Consider the following 18,041-nt stretch of genomic DNA (forward strand, 5'->3'; position numbering starts at 1 on the left):
ATAACATCTCCACTGCACTGGTGATGGGTAATGTTCTCCAGGCATTTGCCGAATCCGAACCCTTGCACTGGACTACCACAGGTTACAGCATGATTCATCACTCCAAATCACTTATTTCCAATCATACACTGTCCAGTTATGTAACTTTTTACATCATCCGAAGCATCGCTTAGCAATGACTACAGAAATGTGTGATTCATGAGAAGTTGCTTGGTGTTTGCACCCCTTCTTCTTAACTCTCCACACACAGTCATTGTACTACTTGGACTGCTGGCAACACATGGGAATTATGAATGATCCCTTCCATTGATTTTGTCCGGCTTTTCACAACCATCCTCCTCAATGCTCAGCAATGCCTGCCTGTCAGTACATGAGGTCTCCCTGATCTTGGTTTAGCTGTGGCTGTTCCTTTGTGTTTCCAGTTATCAATCACATTATCAAGAATCAACTCGGACAGCTTTAGAAGAATTGAAATGTCCCTGATGGATTTGTAACTCAAGTAACATCAATGACTAATCCAAGTTTGAAGTCACTAAGCTCTCCTGACCAAACTGTACGTTGCTACTGCTCCTCTACTGACAACACAATACTCCCTGCCTCCCTTTATACTGGTAGGTCTGCTTCTCTTGATGGTGTGGTGATCAATTCTGTATTATGTAGGGGTATCTGCATATGCCTGATCAGCTAGTGTGTGTCTACTTCTGTATAACTGGTGCAGAAGTCATTGTATAGCAGATAGTGTAGAGAACTCATATTGTTACATGTTCTACTCTTACAGCTTCCACTTGCAGATGAGGTAAGGAAGAAATGAGTAAGCATATGCCTCCTATTCTAATGGTATTTTCATGATATATCTGATAGCAGCAGTAAAAACATTGTACTGTGTCGTGAGTATTGGTATCATAAACGTTAACTAGCAACATTTTGGAAAATAAATGGTAACTTTTTTCCCACCTAATCCAGTCAACAAAGGAAAATTGGGAGGAAACATATGTGTAGTCTCCATTTTTTTAGGTGTGTGTGTGTGTGTGTGTGTGTGTGTGTGTGTGTGTGTGTGTGTGTGTGTGTGTGTGTTGGGGGAGGAGGAGGGGGGATATCATGAGTAACGTACTAAAGATCCTGACTAGTGGAATGTGAGAGTGTGTGTGTGTGTGGAGGTAGGGGTGGCTGGGTTAGATGTCACTTCTTTATGTATTTCTTTATTGTCTTGAAATCACAGCTTGTAGTGAAAATGTTTCCCACTCATAATGAAACCACATTCAATTTCCTGCAAAAAAAGGTACTATTCATTTTTCCACTAGGACTAATAGTTTCCTCATTGCAGATGATGGAAAAATTGTAGATTATTAAAAACAGTATTTTAATGGTCTAAAATTGATGTCTATTGTTAAATGAAGTGGGCTATGAACAGATATTAAATGCATGTACCACATCTAAGTGCAGTAGAACCGTATTAAGAGATAATTAATGGGGTGTAATAGTATGGAAGGGCGGGAATGTATTTTAGAAGTGTGAGGGAAGATAGGTTGCCAGATTGTGGTCATGCACTTCCCTCAATTCCCTTGTCCTTATTGCACTACTTCACAAAAAGCAACTACAGTGTGTTTCACTACATTATACTGACCCTTCCGCATCTCGCCCTATAAATCACTGGCAACAAGGTGTGCAGATGTGCCTGTAGGCATTTATTTTCTGCAAAGTGCGTTAACTCTACAGGGACTTCAGATGTAAAATACTAATAACACTAATGGAAGAAACATATATGGACAGAATCTACGTAACTCTGTGCACACTGTTCTACCATGCTAGAGGGAAATTGATTCTTAGTCATCCTGTATGGTGGCTGTATCATCCTTCTGGGAAAGAAAACTTCCCTCACATGATGCTTGCTTGGCAGTTTGAAGACAGACTATATCTCCCCAGGATTTCGTGTCCAGTTCTCTTATGTGAGTAGACAAAGTAACTTCACTGAGCTCGTGTTTTTATAGTGTAGTTATTTTTAGTTTATTAAGTGAGTATGTATTTGCAGTTGTTAAGTGAGCAATTATGTAAAAAACTGAACAGCTGGAGCTGTCAGCTGTCTACTACACCGAAGAGCCTGCTCCAAGCGTAACACGCTGTCAATATGTATTCGACAATGTTGATTTCACTGTCTCCACTAACAGTGACTGGAATGTTTTTCACACCTTCAAGGTATCAAACGCATCACCCCAGCCTCAGCTATCCCAAGATCTGAAGCGACTCAGAGGCTACCTCTGAAACAGAATTAGGTCATCTAGGTGATATAAAACTTCTGATATTCCAACTCAGGTTAACAATGCATTACAACAGGTTACTGTTCTAGACTTGAACATGGCCAGTCCCTTTCCATCAACAGATTCACAGCCATCTTGGAAGATATACTGTGTATGTGTGGTAAGTGACTCCACTTAGTGCAACTCGCTCTACAATTACAGAAAAGAAGAGATTTATGCAGTTTCTACTAACACAATTAATGGTGAGGTAAGTGCTGTACCTTTCTTGTCATTCAATAGTTCACCACCAAGTGACTTCAACACCATTACAAGGGTTTACAATATGCTGTTAATGACAGAAAGCAGCAAGATGCCACATTTAGCAATTCAATCCCTTTCCCACCAACATTATATAGCTCACTGATAACATCACACTTAAATTAAGCACTTCTCAGCCATTGTTTATAGAAATGCATTTGATACAAAACCTCACTTAACAACTGCAGATAAGTACTCACTTAATACACTGAAAATACCTCCACTGTATAAACATGAGCTCAGTGAAATTATTTTGCCTACTCTCATCAGAGAATTGGACACGAAATGCTGGGGAGCTATAGTGTGTCTGTAAACTGAATAGCGAGCAGTGCCCATGAAGGATAAAATCACCTTCCTTGAAAGAATGCTACAACTACTTTACAGGATGATAAGAATCAATTTCCCCTGTAGCATTGTAGATTTATGTAGAATCTGTCCATATGCTTTCCTTGTGTTTGTATTATTAGCAATTTGTATATGTATTTCATGTAATTTTAACGCACTTTGTGGAAAATAAACACCCCCAAGCATGTCTGCACACTGTGCTGCCTGTGATTATATGGTGAGCTGTGGAAAGGTCAGTATAACTTTATGAACACCCTGTAGCTTGTGACATAGTGTGGTAGAGAGAATGGGAAACTGCCTGCTTGCACTTCATTTTGTAGCCCTACTAAGAAGGGAAGTGAATGAACACAATCCAGCAGCCTACCTCCCGTCATGCTTCTATTTTCCTCCCCCACCTTTTCAACGTGTTTCAGTCCACCTCCTTAGCTATTGGTCAGTACATCCGACTGCCATGCAGCGGGCCCAGATTCGATTCCCAGCTGGGTCAGCGATTTTCTCCCCTCGAGGGCTGGGTGTTGTGTTGTCCTCATCATCGCTTCATTATCATCATTGGCATGCAAGTCACGCAATGTGGTGTCAACTGAGAAGACTTGCAACTTGGCAGCTGAACTTCCTCAGGTGGGGACTCCCAGCATCAATGCCACACAATCATTTCATTACCCTGTTGCACCCCCAGAGCACAATTTATCCCTTAATATGACTCTACTGCACTTACATATGGTACATTCATTTACTATTTGTTCCTTACGTACTTGATTTAACAATAAACATCAATTTTATTTGATTAAAACACTATTGTTAACAGTCTACAATTTTCTCATACCTTGCAACATGGTAACTATTAGACATAGAGAAGAAATATTATTATTTGTTCTGGGAAACATTTTCACTAGATGCCATGGTTTTAGAGATATTCATGAAAAACACCTAAAAAAAGTGATGTTTACAACCCCCTCCCCTCCCCTCCTTTCATCTCCATCCCTCCCATCACCAAACTCTCACCCTAACAGTCAGGATTTTTAGTTATGCTCATCATGCTACTTTCCCCTACCACTGAACAAAAATTTCCAACTACACAAAATTTTCCCCAGCCGATAGAGCTGATAGTTTTTGGTCCTTGTTGACTGGGCTAAACAGCTAATCATTTACAATTTTTTAATACATCTATAAAACTTTCTATTAACTCAATTACGAAAATCAGAACTGAGCATGATGGGTCAGTGGTTTAAGAGAACGTACTTGCACTTGAGAGTAGGGAGGTTCAAATCACTGTCGAGGCATCAAAATTAATGTTTTCTTCATTTCCCTAATCAACACAAGTAATTGTAGGATTGATTTTTTGAAAGAAAAAGGGCCAATTACCTTTCAAACCCTTGTCCATGATGAACATATGCTCTTCCTTCTAAAGACATTATTGTTTATGCTGTATTCCATTAAAATGAGAATAATATAACAATACCATTTCATATTCTTTGGCCCTCTAGCTCTCAACTGAGCCAGGAGGTTTCACTCATTCATCACGTTCTGTAGATCCCACCATGATGTTGTACTTTCAGGGATGTGAATAAGTCAAGATATTCACCAACAATGAGAAGCATACATTAGAAACTAATTCTGTGCACTCCATTAATAACCAACTACCATTAAACTGCTAAATACTACTTGTTAACATTGTAAAAGGTATTACTTTGAAAAACCTGCTGCTTACTTGCTTAAAGTAAATATTAAACATAAATAAAAGACTATAAAATTAAAAGGAGACAGAATGGCTACCATACTCATTTTTTGGAACAGTTTGTTCCTCCCTAAGGGGGAAAAGGAGGAAGGTTGGGGTTAGTTGGAAAAGAGGGGCAGGTAATTCAGATTTCAGATTCAGAACGTCCCATTTGTTATGAGCATAAGGGGACACAGCTGACAGGTGACACAGAGATGAGGGGAGCCTGTAGCCATGTTTTATTTCTACAGCCTTGAGTTTTAAATGAGTATTAGGTTTCAGACATTGCTTTTATTTCTTATTTGATTGTTTCAATACCAGAAAAGGAAAGTTACTACTCACCATATAGAGAAGATGTTGAGTCATGGTAGGAACGACAAAAAGATTCACACAATTATAGCTTTCGGCCATTAAGGCCTCTGTCAGCAGTATACACACACACACACACACACACACACACACACACACACACACACACACACGCGCGCGCGCGCGCAGACACACACACACACACACACAAGCGCAACTTGTACACATGTCGGCAGTCTCAGAGAACTGAAACAACACTGCAGTTCTCCGAGACTGCAGACGTGTGTGCAAGTTGCGTTTGACGTGTGTGTGTGTGTGTGTGTGTCTACTGCTGACAAAGGCCTTAATGGACGAAAGCTATAATTGTGTGAATCTTTTTGTTGTGCCTATCGCGACTCAGCATCTCCGCTATATGGTGAGTAGCAACTTTCCTTCTCTGGTACTGTTACATTCCATCCTGGATTTTCCATTATATGATTGTTTATCTGTCTCAAAGGTCTGAACAGATAACTGAAACAGAGAAAATTTACAACTGCAATATTTATAATGGTACAATAGTCTTCTACTATCTATAGTATGTGGATCTGGAAACTGAGGGAGAAAGTATCAAAATGCTTGAATTTTGGCTTTCCCATTGTGATGTGGCTTTCCTATGGTCTACTTTCATGTCTACTGATTCCTTGTGCGCTCTCTCTCTCTCTCTAAAAATGTGGGTACTGTTTTTACTGAGATGCTATTAACAGGTGGTTAAAAACTGAAGTGGTGTCTTTTACTTGTGCATGTCTGCAACTTAGCATGTTATCTTCAAAGTAAGTAGGCTCTATCCTTTCCTACATTACTGTTAAGTGTAATAATACCACATTTATAATGGCAAGATTAAATATTTATTGTGTGCTTCTGGGTGTTCAGCCACATTGCTGTTTCCATTTTTGTATAATATTTGAATCATTGACCCAGCCATCTGTTTCGGGTGCTCTGAGTTGTCCTGTTATGCATACCTGTTGCTTGGTCTTCAACTAGACTGTGAACTGTTACTGGCCTTACACGCACAGAATCAAAAATGCCTGAGAACGACACTGAGCTGACATGAAATAGATAACCCAAGAATTGTTTATCAACCTTATGGTAGCGCCATATTCAGAGTGACTGGTAGTCTCCTATGAAAACAAGGCATCCTGTGTATTTTGCTCCCACCAACAAAGATAAAAAGTCTTCTTTGTAATATTAAATACAATTTAGGTGCCCAAGAGTTGGGTGTGTACTGCATTCTATATGAATGTGGCCAGTCCTACGTGGGGCAGACAATTACAACGGTAGAGGAAAGACGGAGAAACAACAGTGGAAACCCTACTACGATAATCACACAAATGAGTTATTGCTGAGCATCACCTCAGATATAAGCATGAAATGAAATAGGACTAGATCAGTATTGTGGTGCAAATGTCCAGTTTCAGGAACAGCATAGCTGAGGAATCTACTGAAAGAAAGATGTTAGAAACACTAACAAATAGTGTCAGAGGTTCCAATTTAAACAAGGCTTGGGATCCAGCACTCAATTTATTAAGATTTCACAAGTAATCACACCCACCAAAGCTGGCAAACGTTGAGAGAATACGTATTTCGTGTAATATCAGTGCGGGCAGTGAAAAACAAAAGAGCATCAAAGGGCATAGAGGGCAACAAGAGACAAACTCAAATATAAATAGCAGTAAGACACCAACAATATTTCTCTGTCTATATGGAGTACAGTACAAAAGAGCATCAAAGGGCATAGAGGGCAACAAGAGACAAACTCAAATATAAATAGCAGTAAGACACCAACAATATTTCTCTGTCTATATGGAGTACAGGTAGTGAGTACATACGACACAACAACTCACAGCACCTGAAGAAGACAACTAGGTCGGTCATTAAAATATTGTGCAAAAAAATGAAACAACAATTCGTCAGAACACCCAGAAGCACATAATTAATCCATCACACATAGAAAACCCATGAGATCACATGATTAAATATAATACTCCCCTATCATGGTAACTTACTGCTGTCATTTGTTCAAATGTGCTTCTTATGACAAGAAGTTTCTCTAGCGGTGAAAATGTTGTTTTCAGCTGTTGAAGTGTTTCAACAGCATCTCTATAGTATTTGTCATGCACTGGAGAAAAAGGTGGTTGGTTTTCTGTTCCACAGTTGCCTGGATGATCCCTTATCCAAAATTTCCTGAAACATTTGTTGAGAGCATTACTTTCATTTAAGTAATTTTACAGACATATTTTGATATGAGTCAGCACTTACTGGTCAATGCCAAGAAATGCCATCAGTGTTACATCGGGCTGCTTGTTCCATTTTAGTAACCTTTCCCAATAAGCATCGTCTTCTTCTTTGTTATGGAGTGCATATAAAACAAACAGTGCTGAATGAACACGTGGCAATAGAATAGGGTGTAGAATTGCTGCTGCACTCACCACCTCACTAAACAAAAACGGGAAAAAATCTGTTACGAGGGCTGAAAAAAGAAACAAACTAACAAAAACAGCTAAGACTTCCACAACGAATTTTCCCTCTTCAGCAGTGTGTGCTATGATTTGAAACTTCCTGGCAGACAAACTGTGTAGCAGACTGGGACGTGAACCTGGAACCTTGGCCTTTTGCTGGTCATGAATTGTGCCTGTATAGTTCAGACAGTAAAGCATTTAAGCACAAAAGGCACATGTTCCTGGTTTGTGTCTTGGATTGGCACACAGTTTAAATCTGTACAGAAGTTTAAAGTGCAAACACTACTGCAGAGTGAAAATTCTTTCTCAAAATGTGAAGCTGCATTAATTAAAAGTTACTTCATATACAATGACAAAGAGACTTGGCTGCCAAATCTTCACGTGACATAACTGCAACAATATATAAATATAATGTAGAGGGGAGGGGGAAGGGGAGATATTACTCTTTCATCTTTTCTTTTTCACTTCATCTCTAAAATTTCAAGGGCAAACCATGAAATTTACTGTCCCCTTTTTCTGTCTTAGTGTTAATGTGATTATTGTTTCACAAAAGCATAAATACATAAAACATACCACTAGAACCGTCATAATGCAATTTTGGATAGATGAAAAATTTACTCAGCAAACGGCAGCAGAACACACACATAAAAGAGGATTGTAATTAGGCAAGCTTCCGGAGCCAGTGGATTCTTCTTCAGGCAGGTTGAAGGGGAAGGAAAACAAATGAAGGAAAAGGACTGAAGAGGTCTAGGAAAAGGGATAGATTTCGGGCAAATCACACAGAACCACAGGTCAGAGGAGACTTACCGCACAGGATGAGAAGGAAAGACTGATTGTTGGGAACTGCATTGGATAAGATTTGAAAACCTGAGAGCTTAAAGGTGGAAGACTGGGTAATATGCAAGATAGAGATTACTGCTTAAACATCATGCATCAGGTGGGAGGGGAGCAGTGAAAAACAGGCGGGCAAGACAATGAAAGACGTAGAAAACTAAAATGGAGTGAAGAAATGAGTAGTTTCTGGGAAGAAATGCTGAGACAGAAGGAATTAACATAAATTAAGGCCAGGTGGGTGGGGAGTACCAAGGACATGTTTTAACACTAGTTCCCAACTGTGGAGTTCTGAGAAACTGGTGTCTGGGGGGAAGAATCCAGATGGCGCATGTGGTGAAACAGGCACTGATGTCACAAGTGTCTTGTTGTAGAGCATGCTCCGCAACAGGATATTGCATGTTGCCTGTATACACCCTCTGCCTATGTCCATTAATCCTAATTGACAATTTGGTGGTACTCATGCCGATGTAAAAGGCCGAAAAGTGTTTACACAACAGCTGGTATATGACATGTGTCATTTCACAGGTGGCTGTCCCTTTGATAGTGTATGTTTTGCCAGTTATAGGGCTGCTGTAGGTGATGTAGGAGGGTGCATAGGCCAAGTCTTGCAGCAAGAGTGGCAGGGGAAGGAACCATAGTGTAGGGAGATGGGTGCACAAGGAGCGTAGGGTTTTAAAAGAATATTGCAGAGATTGGGAGGGCAACGGAAAGCTATTCTAGGTGTGGAGGGCAAGATTTCAGACAGAATGGATCTCATTTCAGGGCATGTTTTTAAGAAGTCATGGTCCTGTCAGAGTAGCTGATTAATACATTCCAGACCAGAATATCACTGAGTCACCAGTGGTATGGTCCAAAGTTTTTTTTTTTTTGGAGGGATTAGCAGTACCATGATTGGATGTGATGGCCCAGGCAATCTGCTTCTGAACTAGGCTGGTGGTGTAATTACGTGCAGTGAAGGCTGAGGTGAGATTGATGTTGTATTGCTGTAAAGAAACTGCATCTGAACAAATACATTTGCCTCAAATGCCAAGGCTGTATGGGAGGGAAGTTTTGACATGGAAAGGATGGCAACTGTCAAAATGTAAGTACTGTTGTTTGTTGATACGTTTAATGTGGACAGAAGTGTGTAGCTGGCCTTTGGTGAGGACAGAATCAACATCAAGGAAAGGGGCACGAGATTCGGAATAGGACCATGTGAAATTTAATTGGGAGAAGGTATTCAGAGATTCTAGGAATTTTAACAGGTCAATCTCACCATGAGTCCATATGGTAAAGATGTCATAAATGTACCTAAAACAAACGAGGGTCTGAAGACTTGTGGATCCCATGAAAGCCCCCTTCAAGTGGCCCATGACAACATTGGCATAGGAAGGTGCCATCCTGGTTCCCACGGTCGTACCCATGAACTGATTGTAAGTCTGCCCCTCAAAGGTGAAGTGGTTGTTGGCAAGTATAAGGTTGATTAAAGTGAGTACGATGGATGTCATAGGTTCGGAATCAGGTCGGACTGGCTGGGGAAGTGTTCAGCAGCAGGCCGACCATGTACAAGGGGGATATTGGTGTAGAGGGAGATGGCATCAATGGTGACAAGCAAGGTGTGTGGTGGGAGTGGGACAGGCATGGATTTCAGATGATCTAAGAACCCCCATGAACCTTGGACCTTGCCGTTGGTGGGGAGGCTTGTGTGCCTCAGCGATACAGATGGCCGTACCGTAGGTGCAACCACAACGGAGGGGTATCTGTTGAGAGGCCAGACAAACGTGTGGTTCCTGAAGAGGGGCAGCAGCCTTTTCAGTAGTTGCAGGGGCAACAGTCTGGATGATTGACTGATCTGGCCTAACAACACTAACCAAAACGGCATTGCTGTGCTGGTACTGTGAATGGGTGAAAGCAAGGGGAAACTACAGCCGTAATTTTTCCCGAGGGCATGCAGCTTTACTGTCGATCAGTTGCAGAATTTTGGAACACGTATTGTGTTCGAGTATAATGACTATTCTGGAGACTAGAAATCTACTCTGTAGGAATCAGCATGGGTTTCGAAAAAGATGGTCATGTGAAACCCAGCTCGCACTATTCGTCCACGAGACTCAGAGGGCCATAGACACGGGTTCACAGGTAGATGCCGTGTTTCTTGACTTCCGCAAGGCGTTCGATACAGTTCCCCACAGTCGTTTAATGAAAAAAGTAAGAGCATATGGACTATCAGACCAATTGTGTGATTGGATTGAGGAGTTCCTAGATAACAGGACGCAGCATGTCATTCTCAATGGAGAGAAGTCTTCCGAAGTAAGAGTGATTTCAGGTGTGCCGCAGGGGAGTGTCATAGGACCGTTGCTATTCACAATATACATAAATGACCTTGTGGATGACATCGGAAGTTCACTGAGGCTTTTTGCAGATGGTGCTGTGGTGTATCGAGAGGTTGTAACAATGGAAAATTGTACTGAAATGCAGGAGGATCTGCAGCGAATTGACGCATGGTGCAGGGAATGGCAATTGAATCTCAATGTAGACAAGTGTAATGTGCTGCGAATACACAGAAAGATAGATCCTTTATCATTTAGCTACAAAATAGCAGGTCAGCAACTGGAAGCAGTTAATACCATAAATTATGTGGGAGTACGCATTAGGAGTGATTTAAAATGGAATGATCATATAATGTTGATCGACGGTAAAGCAGATGCCAGACTGAGATTCATTGGAAAAGGAAATGCAATCCGAAAACAAAGGAAGTAGGTTACAGTACGCTTGTTCGCCCACTGCTTGAATACTGCTCAGCAGTGTGGGATCCGTACCAGATAGGGTTGATAGAAGATATAGAGAAGATCCAATGGAGAGCAGCGCGCTTCGTTACAGGATCATCTAGTAATCACGAAAGCGTTACGGAGATGATAGATAAACTCCAGTGGAAGACTCTGCAGGAGAGACGCTCAGCAGCTCGGTACGGGCTTTTGTCAAAGTTTCGAGAACATACCTTCACCGAAGAATCAAGCAGTATATTGTTCCCTCCTACGTATATCTCGCGAAGAGACCATGAGGATAAAATCAGAGAGATTAGAGCCCACACAGAGACACACCGACAATCCCTCTTTCCACGAACAATACGAGACTGGAATAGAAGGGAGAACCGATAGAGGTACTCAAGGTACCCTCCGCCACACGCCGTCAGGTGGCTTGCGGAGTATGGATGTAGATGTAGATGTAGATATGGTTAAATGATGATTGTGTCCTCTTGAGTAAAATATTCCACAGGTAAAAATAGTCCCCCATTCGGATCTCCGGGTGGGGACTAGTCAAGAGGACGTCGTTATCAGGAGAAAGAAAACTAGTGTTCTACAGGTCGGAGCGTGGAATGTCAGATCCCTTAATCGGGCAGGTAGGTTAGAAAATTTAAAAAGGGAAATGGATAGGTTAAAGTTAGATACAGTGGGAATTAGTGAAGTTCGGTGGCAGGAGGAACAAGACTTTTGGTCAGGTGAATACAGGGTTATAAATACAAAATCAAATAGGGGTAATGCAGGAGTAGATTTAATAACGAATAAAAAAATAGGAGTGCGGGTAAGCTACTACCAACAGCATAGTGAACGCATTATTGTGGCCAAGATAGACACGAAGCCCATGCCTACTACAGTAGTACAAGTTTATATGCCAACTAGCTCTGCAGATGATGAAGAAATTGATGAAATGTATGATGAGATAAAAGAAATTACTCAGGTAGTGAAGGGAGACGAAAATTTAATAGTCATGGGTGACTGGAAATCGAGAGCAGGAAATGGGAGAGAAGGAAACATAGTGCGTGAATATGGATTGGGGGAAAGAAATGAAAGAGGAAGCCGTCTGGTAAAATTTTGCACAGAGCATAACTTAATCATAGCTAACACTTGGTTCAAGAATCATAAAAGAAGGTTGTATACATGGAAGAATTCTGGAGATACTAGAAGGTATCAGATAGATTATATAATGTTAAGACAGAGATTTAGGAACCAGGTTTTAAATTGTAAGACATTTCCAGGGGCAGATGTGGACTCTGACCACAATCTATTGGTTATGAACTGTAGATTAAAACTGAAGAAACTGCAAAAAGGTGGGAATTTAAGGAGATGGGACCTGGATAAACTGACTAAACCAGAGGTTGTACAGAGTTTCAGGGAGACCATAAGGGAACAAATGGCAGGAATGGGGGAAAGAAATACAGTAGAAGAAGAATGGGTAGCTTTGAGGGATGAAGTAATGAAGGCAGCAGAGGATCAAGTAGGTAAAAAGACGAGGGCTAGTAGAAAACCTTGGGTAACAGAAGAAATATTGAATTTAATTGATGAAAGGAGAAAATATAAAAATGCAGTAAATGAAGCAGGCAAAAGGGAATACAAACGTCTCAAAAATGAGATCGACAGGAAGTGCAAAATGGCTAAGCAGAGGGCTAGAGGACAAATGTAAGCAGGTAGAAGCTTATCTCACTAGGGGTAAGATAAATACTGCCTACAGGAAAATTAAAGAGACCTTTGGAGAAGAGAGAGCCACTTGTATGAATATCAAGAGCTCAGATGGAAACCCAGTTCTAAGCAAAGAAGGGAAAGCAGAAAGGTGGAAGGAGGATATAGAGGATCTATACAAGGGCGATGTACTTGAGGACAATATTATGGAAATGGAAGAGGATGTAGATGAAGATGAAATGGGAGATATGATACTGCGTGAAGAGTTTGACAGAGCACTGAAAGACCTGAGTCAAAACAAGGCCCTGGGAGTAGACAACATTCCATTGGAACTACTGACGGCCTTGGGAGAGCCAGTCCTGACAAAACTCTACCATCTGGTGAGCAAGATGTATGAGACAGGTGAAATACCCTCAGACTTCAAGAAGAATATAAGAATTCCAATCCCAAAGAAAGCAGGTGTTGACAGATGTGAAAATTACCGAACTATCAATTTAATAAGTCACAGCTGCAAAATACTAACGCGAATTCTTTACAGATGAATGGAAAAACTGGTAGAAGTAGACCTCGGGGAAGACCAGTTTGGATTCCGCAGAAATGTTGGAACACATGAGGCAATACTGACCCTACGACTTATCTTAGAAAATAGATTAAGGAAAGGCAAACCTACATTTCTAGAAGTTGTGGACTTAAAGAAAGCTTTTGACAATGTTGACTGGAATACTCTCTTTCAAATTATGAAGGCGGCAGGGGTAAAATACGGAGGCTATTTACAATTTGTACAGAAACCAGATGGCAGTTATAAGAGTCGAGGGGCAGCCTACACAATTTTATTTCAATTACATCACAGGAAATGATACTTTTGTAAGCAAATTATTTCCTGGAGGATTGTATTGAAGAATGTTAAACATGAAAAAAAGCACTCTTGGTGACACTGGTTTTATGGGCATTAAGCTATGTTCTGAGGCCTGTTATGTCCTCCTAGCTAGCAGTCATCCAACTGTTGCCAAATATTGCGGAGTCTTGCAGATGTGTATTACGGTATTTGTATAGCAATGGCGTTGGCAGTGTTTGCTTTATTTTATGTAAAGCCCACAATTTGTTTGACTTAAGTCTTGCCTTTTTCCTGTTGAAGTTGCTTTTGAATTTCTATGGCCTCTGTGTACATCTTAGCATAGTAATACTTGAATCTTGGTGAAACTTTAGTATCCGAGAACTGAATACGGGGGTTCCCTGGTCCCAGTGCATGACGTGCAACTGCCAATTTATTTATGTTCTTTCTCTGTGTTCCTTAAGCTGGGTATTCACGCTTCTTTCAGTAGTTCCTATGTACCCTTGACCACATGTGCATGGAATTTTCTACACTGCCATACTGGCAAGTGATGGGTAAATACTAATACACCTTTCTTTTTGGTTTAAACACTGTGTCAGTACCACACCACACTCTGATGATGTAATCTGTCACCATTTTTATGTGCGAGAGAAAAACTTTTGCTTTTGCTGGTTCTATTTCACTAGATGCTGCAGATTTTTTAGGCTGTAGCGATATATTTCTCTCTTCCTAAAGTAATTCTTAAATGATTGGCTCTTCTTCCAAGCACCATGGCTCTCAAATTCCTCTAGCTCAGTCCGCTAATGTCATAAGTATTCCTTTTTCATGCTTTAGATGATGAATGTCTTTGTGAACTTACCGATTCAAATCGGTGCATTTTCTGTAGACTTCGTGCCCAAAAGTTCTGTCAGATTTTCTGAGAACCTGTACATCTAAAAAGAGAAATCTGATCTCCTTTCCTTTTTTCCACTATGAACTTTATATAAGAATTAACATCACACATAAAATTTACAAATTATTAGAGGTAATTTTCTTCATGAGGCCATTAAATAAAAATGCCATTAACACACTGAAACCAACAAGCAGATTTCTCCTTGGCTATCTGAAGGGCTGTTTCTTCAAATTTTTCCATATACACACTTGCTTCAAATTTGCCAAGTGGGTTCCTGATAGACACACCACGAGTTTGCTAATAGAACCAGTTATTCCAATGAAATTAAGTTCATGTGTGACAGTATTTAAAGATATTTTCATATTCTGTGTGAAAATACATTCAAAATATGACAACAACTCTTTCAGGAGAATCATAGTAAACAGTGATACAACATTAAAACTGACCATAATATCTCTGAGGCTCAACCCGAGATATTTTAATTTTTTGATAAAATGAACAGAAACGTTCAAATAAGTGTCAGTTTTCCTACTAATGACTTTAGGAGAATGTTCAAGTATTTAACATTCCCACAGACTGGATAATCAATACCACTAACAGTAGGTCCTAATGGAATGCCAGATGTGTGAATGTTGCACTGTCTTGGTTGTAATGGTTATAACTGGATGACACACTTCTTATCAATGTGAGAAATCAAAGTGGCTTTAATTATCCTCTTGGTTGCTTTGAGCGTGGTAAATGTGAGATCTTCTTTAAGCTCATCGAATCATCCTGATTCTGGTATGTGTTGGGTTTTACTGTGATTGTCTTCTTTCCTCATTAGCCCTGTAGTACTAATCTTATAAACAGGAAGAATAAAAATGTTTTTGTCTGAATTTAAATCTCTGAGTGCTCTCTTCTTATCTTTCATTAACTTACTATTCATTAGTTTGTTCTTAATATTTGAAGTACTTCCATGTGTATTTCATTTGCAGCTGGTTTAGATAAAAGACAGATTCCAATTTTGATATTAGCAACAGCATATTCTGTTGGTATTCCAGATGGTGCCATTATGTAGTAGTTTTCTCATTTGGCAAGCATTCCTACATCATTCTTAGAAAGCACTCTGTTTCATCTGATAACAACAATTTGACTCATATATTAAGAACACAGATATTCACAAATTTCGCTTGATGCAGCATATTGAAGGATATGGGATAGAAGAAGAATTTAATAATAAATCCGTTATAATAGTAGGTGTGCACCAACCACCTATGGGTATTTTTATCTGTTTGCAAATCACCGTGAAGCTCAATTGGCCTATTTAACAGTAACAAACAAAGAAACAGTGGCTGCTGGTTATTTTAATACAGATTTTCTTAAAATCTCTTCCAGTAAGAATTTATTGCAATTAGTGAATATCATTCAACGTCACTCCTATTGTAAACTTAAGAGCCATGGTAACTAACTGCTCAAAAACAGCCACTAGTAATATCTTTATAGAAAGGTATAATGAACTACATTGTATTACAAAAGCAATAGTCAATAAAAATAATTAAGTTTTGAAAATATAATTTGATTGGATGGACAAAAAACCTACTTTCCAAGTGTTGGCAGAAGAAACCACACACAAAAGTTAAGGAAATGTGCAGCTTTCAGAGCTAGTGACTTTTATCTTGCCAATTCCTGGTCAGTAGACTTTTTGTCTATCCAATTATATTAAAACTAACAACCTGTGATTTCTTGGACCATATATTAACGGGTAATACTGATCAGGATACAAAATCTACTATATATGAGTTCATGGGGTAGTCAGTAAGCAAAAAGCATTGATTATTGTAAGAAACTCCTCGAGGATACAGTGCTCAAGACATTGAAAAATACAGTACATTTAATAATAATAATATCGTTACCATACATGAAAGCTGTGTTCTGCATAAAGTAACACTGGCTAGATCAAGGTTTTTTTTAGAAAAAGGCCATACATTGTTTGATTAAAAAGGTATCATGTAAGTCAAAAAGAAAACTTTATCTGTCAGTCAGAAACAGCTCTGATATGGTGCTACAGCACATTACACGACACACTGAAAATTATTTAAGATTATAATAGATACATCCTTAAGTATAAAGCAGGGTGCCCCTCCCCCACCCCACACACAACTACCTTAGGAAATCATGTAAATGGGCAAATACTATATATAATTACCACTCAAGCTCCATTTTGCCTTCCAGCAGAAGTTCCTTCCCATAACTTGGGAGGGCTGGGAAGAGAAGTCTTACTATTTCATAAACACGTGCAGTGATGGAATGCAGCTCATCCACGGCATGGTTGAGAAGGAGTGGGTGGACTCTTACACCCCCATATGTTGCTGTGTAAGCAGTTGTTATATCAGTTAGCAAAGCTCCCAGTGGATGGTGCGTACTTTCAAATGCCTGTAAAAATATGTATAAATTTATTCCATACTGTAAGTATGAAAGTTGATTGTACACAGGCTTGCTCAGCCTTTCAAAAGAGCAAGCCAGGATAAACTTTGAAACAAATACAAAGTGGTGACATATGGATTGTTCAGACTGTGAAATGAGGAAAAACCAATGTCTTCTGTTAATGTACATTAAAATATGATCACATGTGTCTATTCAAATGTAGCAAACAAATTGGAAAAAAATAAAATAATTTGAGAGATTAAAAAAAACTATTCACATATAGGAAATACTGCTAATTTTTCCTTTTGACTGCCTGTTACCACTCATCCTGTGTGCTCTTTCAGACACTTTAGTGAAGTGTTAAAAAAACTGATATTACAGTTAATTTTACTCATATGTAAGTGGCTTGAGTGAATTTGTCAAGAGAAAATAACATAGAATAGGAAAGGACTTTGATCAAAAACAGACCAGAGTACAAGTGGCTTATGAAAAAGTGAACTGTTTTGGAGAACAGAATTCACTTGTGCCGTAATAACATACACATATATCATATACACAAAGTATGGGTATGTGGAAAGGGGAGCACATAAACAGAGAAGGCACAGGTAGAGAAACCGCAACTTTTATTGTGTGGAACAAAATTTTCAGTCACTATCATGTCCAATCTGCTTTCTGTCACTTTTGCTAAACAGGAAAATCTTCCTACCTTTTTTAATATTTCTATTTACAGCTGAAATCATCAATGCAGTAACCATTTTGTGATCACTGATTCCCTGTTTTGCATTAACTGTTTTAAATAGTTTGGGTCTGTTTGTCACCAGAAGGTCTAATATGTTATCGCCACGAGTCTGTTTAACTGCTCAAGGTAGTTTTCAGATAATGCACTTAAAAAAATTTCACAGGATTTGTTGTCCCTGCCACCCGTTATAAACATTTGAGTCTCCCAGTCTATATCCGGCAAATTAAAATCTCCACCCAGAACTATAACATGGTCAGGAAATCTACTCAAAATATTTTCCAAATTTTCCTTCAGATGCTCTGCCACACAAGCTGCTGAGCCAGGGGGCCTATAGACACATCCAATTACCATGTTTGAGCCTGCTTTAACCGTGATCTTCACCCAAATTATTTCACATTTTGGATCTCTGTCAATTTCCTTAGATACTATTGCACTTTTTATCGCTATAAACATGCCTCCCCCTTCGCTGTGGAGCCTGTCTCTGCGGTATACA

The 18,041-nt window shown here is 39.6% G+C and overlaps 1 protein-coding gene across 1 annotated transcript in view; it reads right to left on the reverse strand.

The window, feature by feature from the left end:
- LOC124777414 (alsin) overlaps nt 1–18,041 on the reverse strand; it is a 206,416-nt gene that overhangs the window by 8,276 nt on the left and 180,099 nt on the right. Inside the window, exons 10-12 of the mRNA XM_047252811.1 lie at nt 16,592–16,818; nt 7,216–7,392; nt 6,963–7,140 (exon numbers count right to left, since the gene is read on the reverse strand). Of these exons, the coding sequence (XP_047108767.1) occupies nt 6,963–7,140; nt 7,216–7,392; nt 16,592–16,818 (582 nt within the window). The remainder of the gene's footprint in view (nt 1–6,962; nt 7,141–7,215; nt 7,393–16,591; nt 16,819–18,041) is intronic.

This window comes from Schistocerca piceifrons, chromosome 2, assembly GCF_021461385.2.
Source record: "Schistocerca piceifrons isolate TAMUIC-IGC-003096 chromosome 2, iqSchPice1.1, whole genome shotgun sequence".
In the NCBI taxonomy this organism is placed as follows: Eukaryota; Metazoa; Arthropoda; class Insecta; order Orthoptera; family Acrididae; genus Schistocerca; species Schistocerca piceifrons.